The sequence below is a fragment of the Oryzias melastigma genome, linkage group LG6 (genome assembly GCF_002922805.2).
Source record: "Oryzias melastigma strain HK-1 linkage group LG6, ASM292280v2, whole genome shotgun sequence".
Classification (NCBI taxonomy): domain Eukaryota; kingdom Metazoa; phylum Chordata; class Actinopteri; order Beloniformes; family Adrianichthyidae; genus Oryzias; species Oryzias melastigma.
Window position 1 is genome coordinate 26,237,321 of NC_050517.1, and position 20,602 is coordinate 26,257,922.

Here is a 20,602-nt window from a genome sequence, read left to right on the forward strand (position 1 = left end):
TTTTCTGGGAAGCAAATGAGGCTAAAAATTATTTTAAGGAAAACAACCTGTGAGCCTCCTACATGGAAACTAGATTTTGCTACCCTTTCATAGAAATAATTCTTGAAAAATCAATTTTGCAAGAGAGATTAACAAATTTGGTGGAGGGTATTTTGGCTTTTCTGTCACTAAATCCTGTCTTTGTGTGGAATTTGCAGCCCAATGGTGCTCCGGCTGAACCCATGTAGAGGAATCTGACTGGTTTTAATGTATCTGCTTTTTTCAGGTATGTGCAGCAAACATGGCTTTTGGCATGACTGACAGAAATTAAAAAATCCAATTTGCTCAAAGCCCTCTTTAGCATTGCCTCCAGTCACCGGTCCGCAATCCAAGACGCAGTTGAACCCACAGAACTTAACCTTTTTTATAATTGCACTGAGAACTTATAGGGACGGTGTGACATTTTGATTTTAAAAAGCAGCCTCCATGATGGCAACCATGCAACTCTTTTTCATGTCTGGGGTAGAGAAACATATTAACCTACTTTTGTGTCTCTACATCAAAGTAAATTTTGTTTTAATTTTCCTTAGCAACCAGCATTTAGGCTGACCTCTTGTCTCTTGGATCTGTTTGTCAGCAGGTGGATGTATCAGAATGGAGAGGTGCAGGGAGCTTGTGGCCTGCCGATTGGGAAACTTTATAAGAAAATAAAACATGCATCTTTTTTTTAATCAGAAGAAAATTGACTGATTAAAAAAAAGTCATTGTAAAATGCTTGTATTGATTAAAACTGATTGATCATTCGCCGTTAAAAATAATGAACATACTGTAGAAATTGCTTTTAAAATCCAGTAAGCTACATAGTTTTGGAATTTATAGTTGTTTTAAGTAGTAATTAGGGGGTAGTAAAGGAATTCAGACACAGCCGCGGTCTTAATCTTGCTTTTTGATTATTACAACTCTATATAGGGGTTATGTGTTTTTAATTGTAAAGAAAAACATACTTATTTAAGAAAAAGTAAAGAAAAAGTTTTACAATGCCAGACAATACTTGGGTTAAAACCTAAACCTTAGTTTCCGAGCAGCATTTGAACGCAGCACATGCGGTCTCCTCCGTGGGTCACACCCACCCGGACACACCCACCCAGCATCCCGGCTCGCGGCTGCTGCCTCGTGCATCTTCCCGCTGAGTTTTCACAGAGCGAACATGGAGGCTCTGGCCAGAGAGAGCATCAGTCTGCTGACCTCGTCCACCGCAAAGCCGCCGCTTGACGCCGGGCCGCGGCTCGGTTCTACTGGGGCCGTTTTCATCATGCTGAAGTCCGCTCTGGGCGCGGGGCTCCTCAACTTTCCATGGGCCTTCGAGAGGGCCGGGGGGGTCCGCAGCGCCGTCACCGTGGAGCTGGTGAGCCCAGTGGTTTAGGTGTTTGAGGTGGGGCTGGGAGGGGTTTATTTCAGAGTTGGTGTTAAAAGTTTGTGAAACTTTGTCAGTATTTCATTTACAAAATAGAGGGTGTTACCTGCTGAAAGAGGAAGCTCATTAAGGTGATGAGTTCCACCTGTCGCCTTTTTGTCTTTTTGGTAAAAAGGAGGAAATGCAGCTTGAATTCTTTATTCGTTTTAAATTCTCAAGTTTTCCATCCTTTACAGAATTTGTTGCTCTGTGGTTTTATTCTCATTTAAAGAAGATAGGGACCCCCTTTCTTTACATGCATTTAAAACAGGTCTGCAACCTTTAGCATTTCAAAAAAGTTATTTAATCCAATTTCTTACTGACAGTGAAAGACACAAAGTCCCACTGTAATGTTTAAAAAAATGCACTTTATTTATATTGTAACTTCGGTGCACCTTCATTTTTTTTTTTTTTTTTTTACTATTGAATATTAACATGATTTTATTTGTACATGTACATGGAATTAAAAACTTTACAAACTTTGTCTTTGAACAACAATGTTTTTTTTTGTCAGAAGGTCAGAATAATAAATCTCTCTGACAGTAGATGAAACTTTTGACCACCATTTTGCTCTGTTGTATGATGTTTTAAAATCTAAACACAAAAAAGTAAAAAAAAAGTTGTTTAAATTTTAAACATTTTATTTAAGTCAGAGAGTGACAATAGAGAGAACCCGTATCTAGAACTAAATCTAATTAGATTTTTGTCTTGTGCAGCAGCATGTTTAACATCTTTTCTCATTTTTTCCCCCTAATTTATTTGTATTTACTTATTTAATTTTTGCAACGAAATTATGAATAATTTTTAATGGTTTTAAAGGAAACAAAGCATTGCAAAGTTTCACAAATAAATATACCTAAACAGGGGGTGACTTAGCAGTTTGGAGGCCACAGGCAAAGAAATATTATGGGGTGCTCTGCAGCAGTTGCATTATTATTATTAACAATAATACATCCTTAGTTAGGTTAAAATGTCAAATAACTTCTTCATTGATTCATTAGTAGACACAGTCAATGTAAAGTATCCAAATGTTTTGATAAACTGAAATCATTTCACAACTGCTGCTGAAATTGAAAAGGAAATACGCAAAAATACAGCAATTTTGAGCATAAAAATAAAAGGATTAGGATGAAATGTATAAATTGCATTTATTGGACACCTGCTTCACCTGACTGTACACTCCTGGTTGAAAAGTATTTCCATAAGAAATTAAAAAAATGCCCAAAAAAATCACAAACGCACCCCAATTATGTCTACCTGCCTAAATCAAATTGTACCCGCAAAGTCGGAATACAAACCCCCCAATCTGGGAAAACTGAATTCTCTGCTTGTTAACCTGCTGTTGACTGGAATATTCCATTGCTGCATAGAGACGGGGTGACAGAACACTTTCACATGATCAGTCTCATGTCATTTCAGTAATTTCATGTGTTTCTTATAGCAGAGATAAATAAAAATGTACATACAATGTATTTTAGACGCTTATTTAGAGTTCAGCTTGGGGCCCCGTGCAATTGCCTATCTTTGCCTAACTGTAAGTCCACCCCTGTATCCGAGTTCTGGAAAAGTTTACAAACTTTTAAACATTCTTAACAGAATAAATCAAAGTGAAGCACATCTTGCATTTGAAATTATATGCATTTAAAAAGTCGTAATATTTGAGAATAAGAAAAAAAATACAAAAAATGTGCTATGTGTACGTATTTAAGAAAACTTCAGCTGAGATGGCTAAAATCAGGTTCAAGGTGTTATTTTATTTTGAAAATTCAAACTGAAATCTCTATACTTCATTCTAAAGAACACATAAGTTCTCTTAGTGCTATGAGATTATTCATTAATGAAATTTGAGCAATTCCAAAAATTAAAAATTCAAATCTGTAAGAAGAGAGAGCTTTTTATAAATTTAAAATTAAGGCTGAAAATAATTATATTGTAAAAACTGACTCTGCTGTTTTCTTTCTCGGCTTAGCTCTCGCTGGTCTTTCTCACCAGCAGCCTCATCATCCTGGGTTACTCCTCGTCCGTCAGCGGTCAGTGCACGTACCAGGCCGTGGTCAAAGAGGTGTGCGGACCGGCCATCGGGCAGCTGTGTGAGATCTGTTTCATCTTCAACCTCTTCATGATATCCATTGCCTTTCTGGTCATCATGAATGACCAGCTGGAAAAGTGTGAGTATCTAACATTGTTTCCGTGTTTGAAGTTCCTGATTTTATTTTAGATTGCTATGTGTGTGTCACAGCGGCACATTCAAAGTTTTTTGTTGTTCTGTCATCAGTGTGCGACTCGTTGTACGAGGTGGTGACGGGTTTGCCAAAGTCAGAGATGCTCTACCACTTCTACACTGACCATCGCTTCGCTCTGCTGCTGCTCTGCATCCTCATCATTCTACCGCTGTCCATCCCCAAAGAGATCAGCCTGCAGAAATACACAAGGTTACCCACCTTCTAGCAGTACATCCAAGCCTGAAATTAAAGTAATCCTAAATATGAATGTTGGGAGGCATTTTCTCAGCTGGGAAAAAAAAAAAAAACGTTTAAAGACCAACTCTGACAAAAAAAAAGTGTTTTTAACATGTTCTTATGACATTTTACTAAAACCAAATTAAGCTTAAAGACCCACTCCAATCATCTTTTGAGCTATTTTTAAGCATTTCTGGCAGTCTTTTAAATTACAATTATGATGGGTGTTTTTGCCACAATTAAAAAAAAAAAAAAAACAGTTGTTTTCTGGGACATAGTTTCTGCAATAGTCCATTAGAAATTCCCCTCAGAATTGTGGGCGGGATCGTTGGCGTGGAGCAACCCCGCCCCCACTTCCCTTCCCTGTTCCGGAGCAGGGAGTTTGTGGCCTACTCGGTGTGTTTTGACGTCACAAATATGATCTTTTTCAAGCTGCATTTTGTTTGTCTGCTCTGATTCACTGCAGCTTCGATAAATAAATGCTCAGAAATTAAATTTAGAGCTTAATTTTCCTTTTATATGTCCGCCATCATAAGAAAAATGTCACAAGAATGTTAAAAACACCAAAAATGCATATTTTTCAGCAAAGAGGGATATTAAACACAGGACTTTCTAAAATCACAGGCATCTCAACCAGATTTTTAGTTTTTTTTCCCCCAACTTATTAGAATCATTTTTTGATATATTCTGTGACAGAGGAGTTCTAGTATTTTCATCATTTTTATAGTGTTGTTTAAAATTTCATTTTAGTTGCTCTTGATTGATGGAGATTATTATCTTATTACATCCAGCAATTGTATTTATTAAGAGAAAATAACTTAATTTTCTAATTTGAAAGACTATTTAGGAGATGAAACATCTCAGGTCACATTTTAATCCAGACTTTGACTATAGATAATCTTCTTTAGTTTATCTTTAAACCATTGTCTTATGGCAGTTTTTAAATATTCTGCTGCAGAAATGATGGCGGAGATTCTCTATTAGGAGAGAAAATTACTAATACTTTTATAAAATAGAAACATAACTAAAAACTGTTTTTGTGTTCCTGCAGCGTTCTTGGTACTCTGGCTGCCACCTACCTCACCGTGGCCATCATCATCAAGTATCACACCTTACCGACTGTTCGAGGTCACATTCCGATCCACTCCACCGGGTCTGTTTTTGTCTGATCATCAAATATATGTTCTTCTATAAGCTGGAAGTCTAAAACTCAAATCACTATCTGATCAGCGTATTTAGAGTTGATGTGTATTGATTACAGATAATTTTTTAAAGGAGCAATATGAATCCCTGCCACCCAGTGGTTAAAATAGGTACTGCAGTCATTTTTTTACATAGGAAATGAAAGCTTTAATTCTAAAAACATGTTTCAAACGGAGCAGCAGTTTTCAGTTAGTACTTCATAGAGGTCTTTTAAATTACAGTCATGTTTAATTCAAAATAGGAATAAACTCCAATTAAAATGTTTCTTATTTTGTGAGATGTAAACCCAAAATTTGATCATAAAATAAAAAAAAAATAGATTTTAACAGTTCGGTTTTTACATTTTTGTCCTTTTTGTCACATGATTACATTTGTTAATGCACTGCTTTTTTTCCATGACTTATGTTTGCTTACTACAAGCAAAAACCGGAAGAAAATAAATCCCACAATTGAAGCTATTAACGAGCAGAAAACATTGACAATCCATTTTTACACCCTATTTTTAAGGTTGAAGTAAATAACATTTTTTACTTCTCGTTTTATGCTTTAGCAAAACCAAAAAAAAACATAAGTCACCTTTCATGTAATTAATCAATTTTAAGGTACTTGTTAAAGAACTTGTATTTATTATACATTTTGTGCAAAAGCTGCAGTACAAAGACATTTTTAGGTAAATAAATGTCTCATTTGTTTGTGTGTAGGAAGAACTCCTGGGCCTCCATGTTCAGTGTGATTCCAACCATCTGCTTTGGTTTCCAAGTGAGTGCATAAAGTTGTGTTGTTGTCAGACCGTCAGTTTGTTTGTGTGGTCCTGCTGCTGCAGAGCTGCAGGCCACTGACTGCATCCATGTGGAGGAGGCAGAAACCTCCGTTCAGAGATGACTGTCGGAAAACTCAAGAGAGAACCACGAGTGTTTGAGCCAAAGCAGTTCAGCGAATGTAGATATTTTTGTCACTCCGTTTTGCAGAACATTTGGAGTGTTTATAACAGTTTGAGATAGTGTTATATGAAAACTCTTGTCTGTAGATCAGAGATTGGCAACTCCAGGGGCCCGTTTCAAGAAGCAGGTTTTGTTGGAACTCTGAGTTTGTGAACTCCAAATTCAGGAAACTCTGAGTTTTCGGTTTCAGAAACAGAGATAACTCAAACCCGTTTTACGAAGCAGGTTAAGCAGAGCTCAGAATCAATCACTATGGTAACTGAGTCTGTGAACGTAACCTGGTCTGGAGCAGGTTTTCTTCAGGAAACTTAAAGTTCCCTGCGGTCTCCGCCCCTTTTTAAAGTGAAGGATGTTCAAATAGAACTTCCTCATTAACATTTAGAAAAAATTCACATTAGAGACTGCAAGGTTCCACCATGCAGAAACCAAAATAGCATGTCCACTCATAGAGGATCCCGTCGATGAGGAGTCTGGATTAATCTGGAGGGAATGTCTTTTATGTTGGGAGAGGATTTTCAGGACACGAGTCGACTGCCTGGCGTTTCCCAATTCATTTTTATTTGAGTGATACCGAGTTTTCTTTTCCTCTTTTTAAATCATAAAGTCCCCCTCCAATGAAAATCATGTTTTTTGAGTTTTTAACATGAGTTTGTGGCATTTTTCTTCTGAAAGAGAAAAATATGATAAGACATCATTTCGTATTTGCATTTCCGAGTATTTCTCCTTTTAAGTCGCTGTCAATCAAATTGCCAGAGAAAAACTCTGTTTTAATTCCTGAGACTTGCTTACGTCACTAAAGCTGACCCGGATGCACCGCAGAGGCCGGAGAAGAGAAGATGACGTCCCACTTCTGTCCTGTAAAGGATTGTAATTCAGTAAAAAACCATACTGATGTTAGTTTTTATTTTTTTCCCAAGGAATCTGAGGAAAAAATAGATTGGATTTATTGGTCACAGCAACGTCAATATTTGATCATTTGTGGAAAATGAGTCATTTAAAATAAGGTCTGAACTCTAAATTTGATTAACCTGCTTCTTGAAGCGGGCCCCTGGCCTCGAAGGTCACATTCCTGCACATCTTCCAACATACCCTGCTCTGGCATTTTCTAATTGTCTGGACACACCTGAACCAGGTAATCAGTCATGAGTAGGGCTTTGATATCTGGAACTCATGCAGACACAGCGGCCCTCGAGGGCCGGAGTTGCCTATCCTTGCTGTAGATATTTACATTTTTAAACTATATGTATAAATAAAATAATATTAATAATGCTAAAAAATTAAATACGTAAGCGATAGAATTTCATATGTATATACATATTTATAATAAATGCTAATATACCATATTTTAAGCTCCCTGAAAGAGAATACATGTTAATATCTGAACTATTTAACTAGTTTTTTTTCATATACCTACTATTATTCTTTCACAAAATCTCAAACTTTAAACAAATATCCCACCCATTGACGTGAAAAACAATGGACAGCTCAAACCCCCCTCGTTCCGTGTTCCAAATAGGAAGTATCTGCGGGCTGCAAGAATGTCAAAGTCCCATAGACTTCCATTGAGAAACAGACGGTTATTTCTCAGTCAATTTATTTGTCAGAATAACCCTCCTTGCTCTGATGCTTCCTTCTTAACATGTTATTTCTAATCCTAATTTTTTTTAAAGATATTTTTTCTATTTATTCAAGTTATAAACTGACCAATCGGATGCCTCAGTAATAGCATTGGGCTCCCTCTGGCTCCACCTCGAACCTCTGATTGACTGATTCCTCTGAGCCGTTTTTAGTGGGAGGGGTGTGGGCTTCAGAAAAAAATATCATGAAAACAAATGAGGATTAGCAAGAAGATGTTTTCAAAAGGGTAGCAGAGCAAGAATGGTTATTCTGATAAATAGAATGACTGAGTGATAGCCGTTAATAGTGGTCTTTGGTATTTTTGCATTCCAAACTTCCTGTTCGGAACGTGAGGAAGGGTCACTCAGTCCAGTTCTCATATACAGTCAATTCTTCTATTAAGAAGCTGCTTTTGCACATGTGATAAAGGATCCCTTCTTTTTGTCTGTAGATGAAAATTTTGTAGAAAAAGGAAGGATATGTTGTTTTTGTGCTCTTTTTAAGTGTGGAAGAAAATAGAACCTAATGTCTGTAACAGACCTGACCTCTGACCTACAACAGTCAAAAGTGTGACATCAGTTTCCAAAGAGCCTACAGGAACCACATTCGTCACGCGTAATCTAAAGTAGACTTGTAAAAGGTCACTCTTATTTGATTTCTGACCTTTTTTAGAAGGATGACATCTTGCTTAAAATTGACATGGCAAAGAGGCCTTAGAGCACTACATTCTTTTAAAAAATCTCATTCTGGAACATTAGGGCATTAGAGCATACAGTTTCCCTTCTACTTCATTGTGACTCATGTCACTTTAAAGGTTATTATAATTGAAGCCAGTGCTAAGCAGCGTTTCTATGGTGCCGTCGTCATAAGAGGAAAAAATCTTTTAATGCTTCACCTGAGCAAAGTGAAATCTTACAAACTAAAAGTGTAGTCTAAACCAAATGCTGTAACATGATGTGACCTTGATAATTATGTAGGTGTAGTTTGTGAAAAATCTGGTTTTCAAAGAGATTCATAACATTTATTTCCTTCTAATGTTATAACTGTTGTGTTAAAATTGATGCACGTATTCATTGGGTCCAAAAAATCAAAAACTAAGGTTTTTATAGGCCTGTCCTCCCTTCAAAGACTGCTTTTTTGACTGACGATGTGTTTTCCTGCCATTTGACTGGTCAGTGCAAAAGTCTTGACTATAAGGCACCAATCATGTGTGATGTTCCCAGAATCAGATCCTACTAATGGGTCGATGTTGGGAGTACTGAAGCTACGTTCACGCCGGGCATTTGACCCACGTTCAAGAACAGGAAGAGGCTTCTACTTCTTTTTCAACTGTTTACTGGCACATTAGTGCAAAAATATTGAAGCTTGCTTCAGGCTTTTCCTTTTCACAGCTCTATTCCGATATATAAAATACTTGGTGTCATATAATTCCAGCCGGGCATTAACCCCAATTATTAATTTCTCCAGGATAAATTTTTAAACAGTTGGCGCTGTGAATTAAAAGGGACGCCATTCAAACGTCACGAACAAATCTGACGTCCTGATTGGTCAACGAACGAAGAGCCAAAAAACGGTCATAGAAACTTGTTGTAGCTCTATGTGAACGTGAGAGTTTACATGTGTTTTTGGCTCCTGACCTTTCCAATGAAAAGTCTACATAAACATGTTTTTATACGTCAACGGGCAACAAACTTTTTTTTTGGAAGTGGTCAATTGAATCCCCGTTGTCAAGGGTGACGTGAACATAGGACAGGAGTACAAGTCAAACAAATTGTGTTGAGAAAAATTTCAGAATGAATTTCTCTTGTAATAGGCTAACTGTTTTTAGGAGCTTATCGATTTTAATGTGGTGATTATTTTGACTGAAAGGGTCAAAATTGAGGCATTTTTATTCATTAAATGTCTTCTTTAAATAGAAAAAATGTTTTTCATATTTATTGTAAAGTTGTAATTTTTTTTTCTTATTGTCAGATTGCATCATAAGAGTCACTAATTTATTATTGCTAAAATAAGGTTAGACTTTTCTCCTAGATAGATTGGCTTTATAGTAAGTTGCTATGGTAACCCTTAAGGGATCTGTCTGCAAAACATAATGAAGGAAAGGGTAAATGGAACAGAATGGTGTCCGATCTCTGTGTGAAATCTACAGAGCACAGGGTGAAATGAGAGCAGATGAAGGTGATCAGAGTCTAATCTTTCATAGGTTTAAATTAACTCTGTAACTTAAAGCTTAGATCATCATTCTCCTAATAGATGAAACAAACCCAAATCCCGGCAAAACAAAAGTGTCACTATTATTTGCTTTTTTTTTTGGCATAACTTCCTGCCACTTGGATTCCTGTTGATGGGAACTGCAAACACGTTTCTGCCCTTTTCTTTCAGTGCCATGAGGCCTCTATCGCCATCTACAGCAGCATGGAGGACCAGCAGCTCTCTCACTGGGTCGCAGTCTCCGTGGTGGCCATGGTCATCTGCCTCATCATTTACTCCCTCACAGGTCAGAAGCTTCCCGCCTCGCTCTGACCGTCTTTGGTTTGACGCTCATGTAAACACGAATGCAAAAGAGTGTCGACAGCTTGACTCGTTAAACTATTACTGAATTTTATTGAATTACTGTAAAGTAACCGTCATCAGTGCAGGGAAATGCAAACTGACTTTTAATTTAAGCTCAAATTAAGCTTTGATTCAATTGCAGGTGAAACTATACCCTCTTTGTGAACTCTACAAGCATGTTTACATCTACAACTTGTCAGATATTTATATGCAAAACTTTACAACAAAAAATGTGGAGGGAGAAAAAACAAAGTTCAAGATTCAAAGAGTTTATTGTTGTATGCAACAGGAAAACAAAATTCTTGCTTCGTCGTCAACCTCATGCGGACATATATAAACAAATATACAAAAGTGCAATAATGAATGTAGTAAGTAAAAAAAATAAAATTATAGAGCATAAGAAACTAAATGTATAAAGGTAAAATGCAAGAAAAGCAGAAATGCAATAAGTAAACAGTAAACTTGCATTTTAAAGTGTCTGCATTGTGTGCAATAATTAACATGATTGTGTAAGGCACAGGTAAACAGAAGCACAGTGTAGTTTAACAAAGTGATACGACTTTGAAGTAAAGTGGTTTCACTGCTCTCTGTTGCAGGGGTTTATGGGTACCTGACCTTTGGAAGGGAAGTGAAGGCCGACATTTTAATGTCATACGCCAGCAGTGATGTCATGATGCTCGTGGCCAGGCTGCTGTTTGGAGTCTCCATCATCACCATCTATCCCATCCTCGTGCTGCTGGGCAGGTGAGGTGAACAACGACCATTGAAGCAGATTAAAATAATGTTTGTGCTGCACAAGTTTGTGGTATTGACAATAATGCTCATACTTTCCTTCACATTTAGCAATAGAAAATATGTATATTTTTCCTTAGCTGTTTGTTGTTAAAGTTACCAAATTACCCTGCAAATGTGCTGGGTCAATGCAGAGTGTCAGAAAGGGCACAACCTTTTTTTTTTTTGTAATATTTTGTTCATTAAAAAGCTTTATTTTAATGTTTATTACTTTAAGATTGATTCAAACTGGAATTGGTAAAAAGTAGAACTGAACATGGGTGAATTATTTTAGTTGGAGCACATTGGTGAATTATTTTAGTTGGAGCACATTGGTGCTACAATGACCGTACTTGCTACAGGAAGCATCCCACAAACTGACGCTTCAGTATAACGAAGCGTATCTGCAAAGGGAGGTCAAAAGGGAGATCAAGGTTGAATCCAAATTCTTCCCCTAGCCCTCAGAGATGTCTGAAACTGTTTTTTAAGGGTAGTTTGAAGGGCCTCTTGACCTTGTATCCCTCCACCGTGATCTGAGATGGAGGTGATGAGGAGGAGAAAGACATATTTTACATGGGTGTGCTCTGATGTACAGAAGTTTACCTTTAAATGTAAATGGTAAATTTTTGTTTTAACACATTTTTTTTTAAGTTATAAAACCAATGTTATGTATTTTCTGAGCGCTAGCAGCTACGTGCTAACAAAGATGATCAGTGAATAATGATGTCATAGAGGGGTTGTGTTGTCTGAATTTGAAGAAGATATTTTACCATTATTCTCCACTTGGAGGGCTAAATCTAGGGGTAGAGGGAAGCTGTAGGGCAGGAATTCAGATTTGACCTAACAGTTTAAGAATTAGAACATTTTAGGCAAAAAAACAAAAAACAAATCAAACATAAAATATTCAAAACTTTAAGGGTCTTTGAATCTAAAAATGCAAAAACATAGAGGATGAGCGGCGAAACAATTCAGGCAAAAAGATTTTAAGTGCAGTTGCTATGACTTAACTTAAAGGCAGCGCCACCTGAAAGAATGAGAATCTTCACTAACGTAGAAGAAATCTGCTTGTCAGCAAACTCTTAATTCCTTTTACTTTATTTAAAGTACTTTTAAAATAATTAAAAAAGGTTAATATTAAATAATTGATAATAATAAATGACTCAAAAGCACCTATATCAGTGGTTTAAGGGTTAAAAGAAAAACCAGAAAAACTTGGAAGTCGTATTTGTGTAAAAAGAAAACTAAATATAAATAACAAAATATGAATGGAAAAAGATAGGTTAATTGAAATATTTTATTTTAAATCTGATGTTTGGTTGGAACCTAAAAAAAACAGAATTTTAAATAAAGTCCATCAAAAATCATCAGCATATCGTTCACGATAACAATGTAAAGACATTTTCTTTAATTTCTTGACCAAAGTGGTCTGCAGTGATCATTTATTTTTTTAGAATTATCAAACCGTCAGTTTATAGTTTTCAAAAAGTTACAATTCAGCCAACATGAGTCAAAATAAATCAAATTCTTACTTTTTTGTCTTGTCAGGTCGGTCATTCAGGACTTTCTGCAGAGCTGGCAGCGGCGGCAGCGAGGAGGTGTGGCCTCACCAGAGCTGGAGAGGCGGAGCCGCTACCTGCTGACGGTGCTTTGGATCACAACGACACTGCTGATCGCTTTGTTTGTACCAGACATCAGCAAGGTCATCGGTGTCATCGGGGGAATCAGTGCCTTCTTCATCTTCATCTTTCCAGGTGGATTGTGGTTTGGGTCCGCCCAGTCAGGAGCTGGCATGACCCACTAAAGGCTGCTCTGTGTTTCTACAGGACTCTGTCTGATGTTCTGCATGCAGACTGAACCTGTGTCCTGCAGAACCAGGTGAGAACCACAGTCATGTGATGTTTCAGCCTCTGTGGATTTTAGGTAGAGTTTTGATGGCTGCTTTAGTGAACTGAAAAATCACATGACCACTGCAAGGCCTCGCCACACAACATCCACTGAAGGTCTTTTAAGTACTTTAAAATGACTTTGATTCAATTTTTGATCATCTTTAAATGTCACCATCATCCTCTGAAGAAGTTCAGTGTTTACCTTGACTAATGGAAGCTTTAGAGGAGCTAAGTTAAATTAGTTAATGCTGTATACATAGTGCTGAAGTTCTGAAGCATTTTATAATTACCTAGATCTTGATAAATGTGTATGTTTCTGTAAAGATTTTTAAATGTACCTAGAGACAGAGATCAAGCTATAGATATGTCAATCTAGATCTGAATAGATAGATCTGCAAAAGACACATGGACCATAATCTGAGTTCCATATGAGCTATATTTATATAGTCTAATAAGACCTCAATCCAAAAATGGGATGACCTAAAGCTTCAAGCTAAGTTGTTAATGAACAGACGTTTTAACAAAGATCCATCTAGATTGTTTTATAGAAACAGATATTTGGATGGATCTATATAGTTCTGGGCATGTGACGTGTGTTCTTTAATACACTTTTTATCCCATGGTGTTCATTCTGGACAAGCGGGGGGGGGCTTATTCTTTTTCTGATGTTTTGTAGCAAATCTTGTTCTTTCACAGCTCTATTCCAATATAAAAACAACTTGGTGTCATATAATTCCGTCCGTACACAAATTATTAATTTCTCCTTCATGATCAATTTTCAAAGGCTTTACTGTAAAACCATCAGGACGATTTTCCCTTTTCAGCAGCTTCAATGGTGCTTCAAACTTCATCCACTGTTGTCTCCTCTCCAGAGTTCTTCTTAGTGGTTGGGGAGGCGTGACCCTAATCTGCGGCGCTTTCATCTTCGGCCAGAGTACCACCGTCGCTGTGATGCAGCTCCTCGGAAAGATGTGACACCGCTCTGCAGTCCAGGTTTTTCTTACACAAACGGTGTCAACTGTATCCCTGGTTTTTAAACCTTTTAAAGGAACATCCAACCATGAACTTTTGCTGAAATCAGTGACCCCCCACCCCAACCTCCTTAAAACTGTTGTTTTGATCTACTTGACTGGATCAACAACAACAAGCCCACAGTGATATGACTGAAATCCTCAGGTTTTCTGCAGTTTTTTGACTGTTTGTATTGAGCTCTAATAGGCAGAAATCATATTTTTCTAAATGTTTTTTTAAGTTTTACTTTACTGTTAGCAAAAATCTTTGCAAATAGGTGTTAAACTCCAGCCATAAAACCTCTGTACTGCTGGTTTCAAGCTAAGCTACTGCTGCAGCTTCTCTTTGGCAAAACACCTAATTCAGGTAATTATCTGAAATAATGTCCATAACTGCTAAAAATCAATAATTAATCTGACTTTTCTTCATAAATTAATTTTATGCTGAAAGTTTAGATTTTATTTTTTTTACTAGAGTTAATAAAACTAAACCTGTAAATCCATATCAAAATGTTTAAATATAAAAGCCAAATGTTATATTGCTCTACACATAATAGACTAGGATTAACTGTAAGGATCAGTGTCTAAATCAGGAATGAACCACTCAAAAAGAAAAAAAAATGTGAGCAGTGAATGTTTGAATAAAATAGACCAAAATCATCCTAATGCTACGGTCACAAATACAACTCTCAAAGCGCATTGGAGGCATTGGCAGAATCTTCAAGATTTTGTGGCGCCGCGGCCCACTTTTTTGGGGGGGGGGGGAATTGTTGGCGTCATGAATGGTCCGTTTTTTTTTTTTTTTTTAGACCTACTGTTTGAGAAAAATTATTTAGTTAATTTAAAAATTTAAACTTTTTCTTTCCTTGAAGACCTACAGGGTCAAATTTGGCCCCCGTTCGTCTTTTTTTCTTACTAATTTTTTGGCCGCTGTGATTGGTGCAAACTAAGAAAAATGTAGATCTTAAAGTATTTTTCCAAATTCTGAAAATGTGTACCAGAATAAACACAGAAAACCTTAAGTTTTACAGTTTTATTGAGTCGCATCACTCTACATTGTCTAAAATTTCAACAAGATATCCTTTACAGACCAAATATACTTGCATCCCTGCGATAAGTCTCTACACTTGAAGAGAAAGCAGTTTTACTGAAACATACATTAAGAATTATTTCATTAAACATCGCCATAAAAGTGAATCTTCATTCATTTTTCTAGTCATATATATATTTATATATTTATATATATGTCTTATAGAATAGATTTTGTCTTTCATAGGAATACTAGAAAAGAAAGAAGGTAAGAAATGCACAAAACGCATTAAAGAGTAGCATGGCCTAAAACTACAGCAAAGTTGTTACTGGACATTCATTTGACATGCACTCAGTCAAAGGATAGAAAATAACACAGCCACAGGAAGAGTGGGAGGTGGGGGGTAGATACTAATGGTATTAATGGCAGTCAGTTTGGCAAATTCCTGACTGGCTTTATGAACAGCTTCCCCTCAATAGGGGGCGCCATCATGTGTCCTGCTGCTGCTCCAGGAAACATGCAGCTTTGTGTGTGGAGGGAGGGGGGGCAGAAAAGAACACAGTCTGAGGAATGTATCAGCAGGTAACAGTATTGGCATTTCTAACAGTTTAGTCACGTTGTCATTTAGACAAGCTGGCCACTCGGGGCGCCGCTTACATGAGGGGCGGGGCTGCACTCGGCCGGACTCGGCGAGCTATGGCTTTCAGAGCTAATAAGCAGATCCATGCAGTATGGCTTGGGTTTATTGAGAATACAGCAACAGGTCCTTCAAAAAATGTCTTATTTTCACCATGTGGAGATTTTTGCAGTGCAACGTTAGTAAGGCAAACAATCCGAGGAGCAAAAGGGGAATTAAAACGTCTATTTGTAGTTTTTTGTTTTCATTTGATTGTAAAATAAGGAAACTGTTTTTTATTTAAAATGTTAAAGTGGTTTCCTTTTTTGCATTTGCACTGGCGGTAATTATAAAACAAAAATAACATTATTTGGCCTTTTTTTAGAATGATTTAAAGTGAAGACACAAACAAATCTTTTTTTTTTTACTTTTTTGATGCTTTTCTTAAATTCTTTGAGGCTCCTTGTAAAATGTTTTTTTTTTTATTAAATTGCTTAACACCTTAATGCCAACGTGCATCGAAGCCCTTTGACTCCAAAATTATCTTAAATTAACAGGGCTGGATTTAAAGAATCAAATCGATTTGAGTTTAGTAAACCAGGGGTGTCAAACTCTATCACACATCCAAAATACAAACAGACAAACATTTATAGACACATAAAAAACGAAATTGTTAACTTTTAAAAATTAACTTTTTTTTTAGCATAAATATGAATAAAAACTGACTATATTATATATGAATAAATAAATAATAAATATTATTCCCCTTGACTTTGACACGTGCAGCAAGCAAATAATTGATACATTTCCTTTTCTGCCAAAAAAATCATTTTATATAAATATGACATCTGCATGTGTAAAACTGTGGAAAAATGAATAAAAAAAATAATGAATCAAATCCATTCTAGAAACTACTGGTGACACTCAGCCCTAAAAATTTGCATCTACATGAAAGCAAAAAGACAAGTAAATTTTATTCTTATAGTTGAAAAAAAAAAAACAACAAATATTTGTACACCCAAGAAGCAAATCAAAACATTTGTGTTGCTGAGGTAAAAATCTTGTCCATAGATAGAAATACAGATTGGCATGAATGGGATAAAATTTTGCTGCTAGCATCTAACAAAAAGTGGAAGTTGGATATCAACTGGGGGAACAATAATGGAAAATCTGACCCAATTGGTGTCTCTTATACCTGCTGAGTGAACCACAGGCAGTCAAATGAAAAATCTCCACATGGCATCTTTAACACAAACTCAGGTTATTTTCACGTTTTTCAAGCCTATTGTTAGACATGTTTGGACCTTCACCTGTCGCAGACCAGCCCAGTGCAGCCCAGTCCTCCTCACCCCGTCACTGGTGCTGGATCAGAACCACTGTAGCTGGATCCACCTTCTGCCACCACAATCACACACACACAGGCTATCGATGGGAAAGTAGACCCAACAGTGAAGAAAGCTGAAAGTAAAGCACTATTGATTCAAACGGACAACCCATTAATCTCCAAATCATTTTCAAAGTCACAATTCTCACTTTTTTTACATTGTGCTCTTGTTGTAATCAGATTGGCTCTCTGTGAGGTGAAGTGGCATCTCTTCATCGTTTTTTGGCCTCTAAAATGTCAACAAGTAGCTACGCTAATGAAATTCCGATGATGCTCTGCGAGTTATGACAGTTTTAAAGGTCAGGCACTAACATTTAAATGTCTTTGCAATCAAACTAAACGTGGTTGAGTGTTTTTCCTAAACTTCAGCTTCCACATATGTGTGTTTTCATGCACAAGTCAACTTCAATGAGCTGTACCCGTCTTTCTCTCTTGGAGTCTCTGATTTCTGGGATCAGGAAAATCTGTAACTTCAGTCCCGTTAAAAAAAAAAGTCAGTAAAACTATTTATCAGTGTTGTTTATAATAGCCATAACAAATTTGGGCATGCCCTAATATACTCCCCTTGAGGCATTTTAACACCATCTAAATAAGTAAACTTTAACTTTAGTTAAAGTTTAAAATTATTCAAAAAAAGATTTAAACTCTTCCACAAATTTAACAACATGCATTACTTTTGTGATGTTTCTTAACAAAAGACACACATATGTGGAAACTTCAGTGCTTCCACTTTGAAAATGTTCAATTTAATACTAAATATTAGAACTTTATGCTACCTAACCATTCTCATCTTCTTTTCCTTCTACGTTTTAGATTTTTAAGGCATTATATTTGTAGTTCTGGTGAATTAATCGGCTTTTATTAGTATTTATTTATGTGATTCAAGAGAAGCCCCAGCACCTGTAAAGCTACTTTCACTGAGGAAAAACGTCTATCACTAAAACATGTCCATAAATACAAATAGTAAATCAACATTTTCATTGTATGTACAGCCTTTCCTCGTCTTACACGGCCAACGTAAGCTAACCATCGACAGATAAACAGAAGATTAAAGTGTAGCTGCATGGACAGCATTGAGGATTCTCGGTAAACCTTCATTCAGAGATTTGATTCTCATGCCTCAAAAGTTTTAATTTTTTTTTAAGTGTTGCCATCTAACTATTGCACACATTACTCCCACAGCAGTTATTGTAAATCAACAGAATGCACAAACTCAACAGCTGGACGAAAAGTTTGATAACGTTTTAGAAGTGGGACCATACTTCCTTTAACTGAGGGCTTCTCCACCTTTGCTATAGCTCACTACCTGGAGATGGATTCACTCAATCAATACAGCCAATCAGCAGTGAGTGGGAGCGGCCTGCCAGCAAACAAGGTCAGGCTGCATTGTGTGTTAACTGTAAATTTGTCAAAATTTCCGTAAAAAAAAAAAAAAATCCCTTAATGGTCGCTGTGCCTGATGGGATTTTTTTTCCGTCAAATTATAAATTACTCGGATCAAAAGATTTTTTTTCTGTTAAAACTCAAGGCTAATGTTTGGAAACCAAATCAACTTTCTGAGCTCTGATAAGAACCACAAAGGCGTGTTTGATGTAAAAACTGGTGCTGTCAATTGATTAAAATAATCACATTAATCACAAGTTGTTTTTTTTTTAGATGACAATATGCGCTTTTTGTACAAAAACAGAGCAGAGAGAAAATTTTCCCTTAGTTTTTACTGTCTGAAATGCTTAAATGCATTATTACCCCAAGAAAACAAAGATGCTGACATATAGCATTAGAAACAAACATTGCATTTCTGCACTTTAAAAAGTCCGGGTGAAAACTCGATTCTGATTGGCTGCTAGGTGTGAATGCACGGCTAAAAAAGAAGTTCTGGTCACAATGTTCTATATATGCAGACTTCTTCTAAACAAATTTTTCCTTAATCTTCTGGACAAAACAAGCGGTAATGGGGGAATTTTCTCTCTGAACTGATGCTTTATTTAACCCATCGTGACGATCGCTTTCTTTTGCTGCTGCAGTCGACAACACGACAGACCACAGATCAAATAGTCTGCTTTTAGTGAAAAAGAACAAGAATCAAGTACTGAAAATTGATTGAATTTTTATTTTGTAAGTGACCATGTTATAAGCAGGATAGTGTCCGATGAAGTCTGCATTAACAGAAATGAATGCACGTCGTGGAAGCCTGAACCAGCGGAGTGTAATTGAATAGCCTTACTAAATATTAAGGCGTTTTTTTTTATTAATCACGCGCGTTAACGTTGACAGCCCCTAGTAAAAACTCAAACTTCAATCCTCCTGTGTTGCATTGTGGTCCTCATGAGTTTTCCTGAACAGCAAAGGTAATAAAAGAGCAGGTAATTGTAAGTTAATTGTAACTTTGATTGAAAGCTTTCTAGTTTTGCACATTTTGGTTCATTTATAGCTTTTACATTTCCCACATTTCCATAGTAAAAATGACAGTCATCTAAACCTGTGCAGAGGTTTGTTACATCAAGAAGTCCTCATTAAAGGAAGATTCATGGACACCCTCAAACTTCTGGGTTAGATGTCAAAAACTTTTGCATAACTATCACAGTTACTTCATTGATTATCTGTTTAACCTGGAGGCATATACGTTCTTTATTAATCAACCAAAGGAAAAATGTTTTTTATTTAGGACTGATGTGGGAGTAATGTGGTCATCTGTGAAGTGCATCATCTGCAGTGTGACTTCCTCCTAAATAGTGACTGCTACATTAACACCTCCTCCTCGGGGTCCCTGCTACATGACAAACTCCTCCTTCCAGGTGACTCAAAGCTACTCGAAACATGAAATCCTAAACTAGCAAACGTTATTTTTTTATCTATTTTTTTTTGCAATGCACCATTTTCTTCCATTTTTCACTGCAGTTAACACCATTCATTTTTGCACTATGTAAACATGTACTTACAAAAGAGTCAAGGGGGTGTGAGGGATAAAGGAGGAGGGACTGTTTTGGGGTGTGTGTGAAGGGGAGTCGAGAAGAATGAGGAGTGTCCAGGAGTCTTGGCGTGTAGTTGAGTCTTCATGCTTCAGTCTCTGTTCACGCTGCACCAGGCGGCTGCACAAACACACGACAGGAAGATTTAAGAGGACCGCAGCATTGAGAGCAAACAGATTGATGATGGATTAGAGAAAATTTGGCAAAGATGGACTAGGGGGACAAATGCATAACAAATGCTGGAAAAGAAGAGTGGTTTTGAGCATCAGCACAATCAAGTGCGTTTTGTGGTTTTAAATTGTTTGCTTTCATCGCCAGGTAGCTTCGTAAATTGGCGTCTTTACAGAACTTTGACGCAGTAATCAGTTTTATGATTGTGCAAGCATCATTTCTTCTATAATTTGGTTTTGTTGTTTTTTTTTTTAACTTAAACACTATATGATAATTATGTTTAAAGGTCCCTTTTAATGGTAAACTGCAACATCTCTGCCATTTTTTCCCACACCCTGTCATTCAAATAATCAAACTGATTTTAAAAATAAGCTGAAAAACGAATTGCCTTCAAATTGATCAGAATTCAATTGACACACCCAACTGTAAAAGAAATGTCTGACAGGATGAAACCTGCAGGAAGATTTGAAATAAACGCATTATGAAAGTCAACCTCATACAAGAAATAGTTACTGATCTCAAAATATTATTCTAACAATGCTTCTGCACCAAGAGAATCC

General features: G+C 36.7%; 2 protein-coding genes across 3 annotated transcripts in view; one reads left to right on the forward strand and one right to left on the reverse strand.

Moving 5' to 3' along the window:
- The first annotated feature begins 1,108 nt into the window (after positions 1-1,108).
- Positions 1,109-17,395, forward strand: slc38a8a (solute carrier family 38 member 8a). Its single transcript, XM_024282703.2, has 10 exons — positions 1,109-1,384; positions 3,402-3,600; positions 3,708-3,864; positions 4,943-5,044; positions 5,796-5,853; positions 10,035-10,149; positions 10,802-10,949; positions 12,522-12,727; positions 12,800-12,851; positions 13,735-17,395. Exons 1-10 carry the CDS (start codon positions 1,187-1,189, stop codon positions 13,835-13,837), a joined length of 1,338 nt encoding a protein of 445 aa, XP_024138471.1. The 5' UTR covers positions 1,109-1,186; the 3' UTR covers positions 13,838-17,395.
- necab2 (N-terminal EF-hand calcium binding protein 2) overlaps positions 14,891-20,602 on the reverse strand; it is a 140,566-nt gene continuing 134,854 nt past the window's right edge. For both annotated transcript variants that reach the window (XM_024282705.2, XM_024282704.2), the window contains one exon: positions 14,891-19,991. In XM_024282705.2, the coding sequence (XP_024138473.1) occupies positions 19,963-19,991 (29 nt within the window). In that variant the 3' untranslated portion in view covers positions 14,891-19,962. The remainder of the gene's footprint in view (positions 19,992-20,602) is intronic.